Below are 6,684 nucleotides of genomic sequence, written 5' to 3'. Positions count from 1 at the left end.
GTCAATAGTCATATTCCGATGTCAAGGTCCTTCTACACAACAAAAGTGACTTATAAGGACCTTTTTCACCACTTTGAACATATAAGGTCCTTCTTTGCAAAAAGGTAACATATAAGTACCTTTCTAACAAATTTTCCTAAAATTTAAATGCATGCTACTAGTGTACGTACATGTATGTTGTCCCACATTAGTGAAGATCGAGAAATGATTCACCTTTATCATGCTATGATGTTCAAAAGCAAAAAATGCTTATTTATGCAATGTTATATACTTACGACAGCCCGCTTATGTTTAAATTTATTAATGCTTAAGTGTATTGTTAGCCACATTGACATTGCTAATGTGAAAATTGAATTTGTGTCATTGCAGAAAACAAAGGGCAATCAAATGATTCAACTGAATCTCCACAGGTTTAGGTCGCGATAATCATGAAATTACTGTATCCGCCAGTGAAAAACCATGCTTAATTGAGTGTAAGCAAAGTTAATTTGTGCATAAATCTAGCTAGAAGCACGTTATCAAGAAAGTCTTAAGTTGTTCCTTTTTTTTTTTTTTTTTTTCAAATTTTTTAAGGCAATTACTGTATCCGCCAGTGAAAAACCATGCTTAATTGAGTGTAAGCAAAGTTAATTTGTGCATAAATCTAGCTAGAAGCACGTTATCAAGAAAGTCTTAAGTTGTTCCTCTTTTTTTTTTTCAAATTTTTTAAGGCAAACGTTTGGAATTAAGAATTTAAGTAACATGCATGCTTCTCTTTGTCATTGACTGAAAGAGCACAAGACTCTTACGTGTTAAAGGACCAACTTAATCAAAAGGACCAAGTCAAAATGGGAAGAACATTTAGCATAAGAAGGGGTAACAATTATATGCACCCGCCAAAGAATTATTTAAAAGCTTGTGTTTTATACTTTTGGTGGTGTTATTAGTTGCTAAGATATGGAAGAGTAGTCTTGATACAGGAAGATATCTATCCTCATTCCTCAATATCAGTCTGGTAACATCTATCAAAGACTAATTGGAAAAAATGTTCACCACATTACAGAACCAAGAAGTTTTAATGGCTACCAACAACACACATACACTACACGCACATTTACACAATCATCGCTGTTTCAAACCTCTAGGGGCTGGAAGACTATACATCCCACTATCCCAGCTTGTCCTTTCTGGAAGTCTTGCATATAATTTTTCTCTTGGCATTAACAAGAGCAGTATTTGTTTATGTACAACTAGTTATACCGTGTGTATGATACAACAAATGTTATTCTTTGCTCGTGTGCTTGTACCCAATAATTACACGAATATGAGCAAAAAAAAATACCTTTGAAGGTACTCCTTTAACGAGGAGACAACTCGGTCATAATATCCTCCATTGGATTTACTCCAGAGCTTCCAAGTAAATCTGCCGATTTTTCTTGCTTGTAATAAGGTAAAATTGGAGGTGGAAAAGGCAGAGTCATGCTAATATTTAACTGGGTGTTAAGCATGATTAACACTGATGCCATGTTTGGTCGTTTATCTGGATCCTCTTGAGTGCACAATAGTCCAACTTGTATACATCTTTCAACTTCATCTTTCGAAAAATCGTTCTTACCTAGTGCTGAATCTACCAAGTTCAAGTGTGCCCCTTCATTCCAAAGTCTCCATGCCTGAGATGTAAATTCAAGAACGACATAAGTACAAGCAAAATAAGCAACGCATGCTACTATAGTACTATAGGTCTCAAGTAAAAATTAAATAACTTACATAGCTTAAGAGGTTCTCTCCTTGTGCATTATTTATGTCCAAGCAACGATTTCCACTGATTATCTCTAGCAGTATCACACCATAACTAAAAATGTCTGATTTGCTTGAGAAGTGCCCTGTTCTTGTATACTCTGGCGCCATGTATCCACTGCACCATTTTTTTTTCGCTTAGGGAAAACCATACAAATATGTAGTATGCCATAAAATATGTCTAGTGTAATCAATAAACCAATTAAAATTTCTTGTTACATTAGTATTCCTAGATGAAAAAGTCGAAATCTTACAATGTTCCTCCGATTCTGCTAGTACAATTTCCTTGAGTTAGATCTCCTCCAAAAAGCTTAGCCATACCGAAATCAGCAATTTTGGGATTCATCTCTCCATCTAACAAGATGTTACTCGGTTTAAGGTCTCGGTGAATAATTTTTGGACATGAGTCTTCATGTAGGTATAGTAGACCTCGTGCAATTCCTACTATGATCTTGTAACGAGTTTCCCATTTCAACAATGCTCCTCGTTTAGCATCTGCAGCATGTATAAACAATTTAGCAGTTCAGAAATTAAAACAACACAGTTGAATATTTCAACTACTTAGATTTTGTTTTAGACTGCAAAAAACAAAGTAAAACTAACCGAATAAATATCGATCAAGGCTCTTGTTAGGCACAAACTCATAGACCAGCAACATTTCATCTCTTTCCAAGCAGAATCCAAATAGTTTAACAAGATTTTTGTGTTGAAGCTTGGCAGCTAAGCAGGCCTCGGTCTTAAACTCTCGGATTCCTTGTCCTGATGCATTCGAAAGCCTCTTTATCGCCACTGCTTGTCCATCAGCCAATGTCCCCTGAAATCATAATCTCTGATACATAAATAACATAGATATGCAAATGCCATAGTACGTCTTAACAAATTTGTAGTATTACTAACATTGTACAGTGTTCAGACTTTGGTCATACCATGTAAACAATGCCAAATCCACCTTGTCCAAGCTTGTTGGAATCGGAGAAGTTGTATGTTGCTGATTTGATGGTTTCGAAATCTATTTGCAAATTTTCCATGCTTTCGATCTCTTCGAGCCCTGGAATTACATAAATATTTTCTAAGTGTTCAATATCATTACTTTACAGTTTTTAAGTGTTACTCCGTCTTATTTTCTCTCCTAACTGTTTTCTATTAAACCTGTTTTATTTTTGCAGGTAGTCGTTTGTAATATGACTACCAAAATGATTACGAGTAGTTATTTTGGCTCAATTTTCCAGCAAGAGGTCCAATCGGAGGCAGAGACTCTGCCTTCAACCTGACCCAAGTCAAGACCACAAGCACCGTACACTAGATGATCAAAGTCATCAAACTATTAAGGTACAACTCTTTTTTTACATAGAACAAGATCGATCTATGTTTTAACATGAAACTTACAACAGTTAAAAATTACCATATGGTCTTTTTCTGGCCTTTCTTCTCTTTAGACAACAGATCAGATATACAATAATGATCAAGAATATGGCTGCGAAACCTGATACGACTCCCAATCCAGCATACAGCTTTTTATCTGGTTCTGAAAATGTGAATAAAAAATAAAAAAGTTCGGTCATAATAGCAAAAACAAGCTAAGGTGATACATATATCGAGTCGATTAGAGTATAAGAATGTTTAGCACTTCGTAACAGAAAAAAAACAAGAGGTGAAATCAGAGTCGAATTTAAACATATTACCTTTAGGTAGAAAAATTGATGTTTCAGTAAAGGTATATGTCAATCGACAACTCGGCTGCAGAATCATTCCGTATTGCTGACCCTGTGTATGAAGCCTGCCAAGTGCAGTTTGTAAACAACTGCGGCAATCTGATGGGCGAAGATCTGGTGTGCAGTCTACTGAAGAAGTTAACAGCATGTTTCCAGGGAGTTGACTGACTGTTGAGGCTGAAGCTAGCGATAAGCACCCAGCCGAGGCAACGTTAAATAGACCAATGAACGCGTTTGACAGTTGCTGATTGAACTGACTGTACTTTGTTGGACCAAATATGAGTGGAAAGTAAGGATTAACATCATTAATGGAGAATATGGAGTGGTTTGCATAGCGTAACATACACAACGGATACCAAACTATGGCTTCTACACTCGACGGACATGTCTGCAGGATTCCTTCTGATGCAGCCTTAATACAGTCTCGGCACAGCTGATTGTCTGCACCACTGTTGCAGAGGTATAGGCCATATACTGTATTTGGGCGTTCCCCTGTGGTGAAATTGTGGAATTTTCGTGTGTCCGAATTCGAGGTGAGATTTGATAATAGGTAATACAGATTGGTTTGGTATACACCTCCCTGCTCAAATTTCCTATTAGAACAGCTGCCATTGATGTAAACATTTAGGTCCTGAGAACTTGCAAATTTGAGAAAATGAGTTAGGCAAATAAATGAAAATATAATTGGGCTAAGAATGTGCCCCATAATTTTTTTAATGGGAATCAAGAACCTGCCTGTATTATTTGTTTTAGAAGTAGGAATTTTATGTGCCGTTTTTAAATACTTTTTTATGTGCCGTTTTTAAATACTTTTTTATTTCTTTAATTGAAAAGCTTTCCCAAATTAAATCATATTTTATTAATTTTATATTTTCTTTTTTCCAATTCTCTTCGTTATTTTTATTTTTATTTTTTTTATTCTTCCAGGAATTTAAAAACGGAGGGATTATATGGAAAGAAATTTGACGGAGTGGAGAGGAGTAGAAGGACCTCTATTGGCTTTGGCTCTATGCATTGGAAAGAAATCTACCCTTTATTTTGTTTTGCTGCAATTCAATGACGAAATTGGGTTGTGAAACCACTCTTTAATTTGAAGGTATCATCTTTTATTTATGCTACTCCTACTCCATTGTCTCCATATGATTGTTTGCTAGATATGATGATTGCAGCTGATTCATTTCATTGATCGTTTACTGATTATTGTTATTTTTCTCATTTTTTGAGTTATGCTCACCAGGTGTTCGATTAAATGCCTAAGTGAATCTGGATTGCTTGATAAATGACCACGAACAACTGATAGTTGACAGCAATATAATGTCACACAAACAAGAGGGTTTACCCTGGTATGTACGGAGTAATATGTATTTTATCTACTACGTATTTCTGTAACTGCAAATTTTATTTTATTGGATCAAAAACATTTAGGTTGATCAGTTCCCTTTATTGTTTTTTGTTTTTGTTTTATATATATGCAGTAAAATTCAATTTAGCGTCTTTGTGTTTTATATAATGTTTTTAAATTAATGGAAAATTTTATAAAGATCAGATGATCCATATTCTGGTCATTCCTCCTCTTAATGTAATCCTAAGTGGCTAAGTTTTAGGGGTTTAATTTTAAAATTGTCTAGTCCTCCTGACATCTGTTTTAGTTAGCACTGTCAAAAACCGAACCGAACCGGTGAAACCGAACTGTTTCAACCGATCCGAATGAGAACCGAACCGATTAAAAACCGATTTTTTTGAAACCGAAAACCAACCCGAACCGCATGTTAGTAAAACCGACACCGAACCGATCCGAGAAAACGTTAAACCGATTAAGAACCGAACCAAATCTAAACCGAACTGAAAAGGAAACCGAACCGAAAATGAACCGAACCGTTTCTAACCCGAAACCATTTAAACTGGCATAAAAACCGCTTACACCGAACTGTTAGCAAACTGCTACTCGTTTGCACCGAACCATTTAAAAACCGAACTGATTGTAAACCGAACTACTTATAAACCGAACCGTTTATGAACCGAACTGCTTATAAACCGAACCGTTTATGAACCAAACCGCTTATAAATCGAACCGTTTACAAGCTTTTTTTTGTATGTAATAATAATATTTTTTTGGTGCACTTTTTTATGTAATTATTTGGATTAAGTATTAGAAATCTTAGAATATATATTTAGCATATATTCCATACTTATCAGTTTTTCTTGAGACCATATACTTATCATATTAATTGTATATATCTTAGTAACTTAGTTAATACTAAATTCCCTTAGAAATAGCACTTCGTTAGCTAATCCGTGAGTATTGACTTTAATTTGGTTTTTGGGAATAATCTGCAATTTTGGTTTTTTTGGGCAATAACCTACAATTTTTTTGGCCTTTTGGGCCTTATTCATCAACATAGCAGTATTCCAGTAGCATAATAGGATTAATAGCATTAACAAGTTATAAAACTTCTAATTCAACAAGTTTCAACTTTTCAAAACCAAAACAAACTAATCCAATCCATACACATAATTAAACAATTTTTAACAACAAAGTAACAAAATCAAACCAACCAATCCATACAAACAAGTTTTAACAACAGAATTGTACAAGTTTTTAGCATAACAAGATTAACACCAGCACCACAGTCTACAGCAGAATGGCAGATCAGCAGCACTGCAGACTGCAGCAGCAGAATGGCAGAACTGCAGCGATGGAAGAAGAGCAGCAGAACATCAAAAATGGAAGAAGAGCAGCAGCAGAATGGAAGAACAACAGCAGAACAGCAAGTCAGCAGCACAGCAAGTCAGCAGAACAACAGTAAGGAGAAGAAGCAGTCAGCAGTAGCAGCACCCTATACTTATCATTAGTGTAAGAAATGAAGCTACACTTTTTCTCACAAAAAAAAAAAAACAAGAAAGCTTGAATTAAGCAACACAATATAAATTAAGCATCAGTAAAATAGCAACATCCATACCTTTCTAATTAGATGCAAAACTTTCATCTATCACCTCTTTACCAATTTCAAGGACGTCTTCTTCAATATCACAATCATAACCACGTAACCAATTTTGTGTGGTAACCAACGCCTCAACATTCTTAGGCAAAAGTGCACTCCTATACTTGTTTAAAATACGACCACCCATGCTAAAAGAAGACTCAGAGGCTACCGATGTAATAGGAATGGCCAAAACATCCCTAGCCATAATAGCT

At 35.4% G+C, this 6,684-nt stretch overlaps 1 protein-coding gene across 1 annotated transcript; it reads right to left on the bottom strand.

Annotated features, from left to right (window-relative positions):
- Positions 1-207: 207 nt before the first annotated feature.
- Positions 208-4,302, bottom strand: LOC110712747 (putative receptor-like protein kinase At4g00960). The gene is made up of 7 exons (XM_021891198.1): positions 3,459-4,302; positions 3,179-3,301; positions 2,703-2,824; positions 2,380-2,590; positions 2,031-2,271; positions 1,747-1,894; positions 208-1,649 (listed from the first exon to the last, which is right to left on the bottom strand). The coding sequence occupies exons 1-7, from the start codon at positions 4,192-4,194 to the stop codon at positions 1,338-1,340; spliced, it is 1,893 nt and encodes a 630-aa protein (XP_021746890.1). The 5' UTR covers positions 4,195-4,302; the 3' UTR covers positions 208-1,337.
- Between the last annotated feature and the right edge of the window lie 2,382 nt (positions 4,303-6,684).

Source organism: Chenopodium quinoa, unplaced genomic scaffold, assembly GCF_001683475.1.
Source record: "Chenopodium quinoa cultivar QQ74 unplaced genomic scaffold, ASM168347v1, whole genome shotgun sequence".
Taxonomy (NCBI): Eukaryota; Viridiplantae; Streptophyta; class Magnoliopsida; order Caryophyllales; family Amaranthaceae; genus Chenopodium; species Chenopodium quinoa.
The sequence above is the reverse complement of the archived record's forward strand: the minus strand, read 5'-3'. Positions and strand labels throughout refer to the sequence as shown.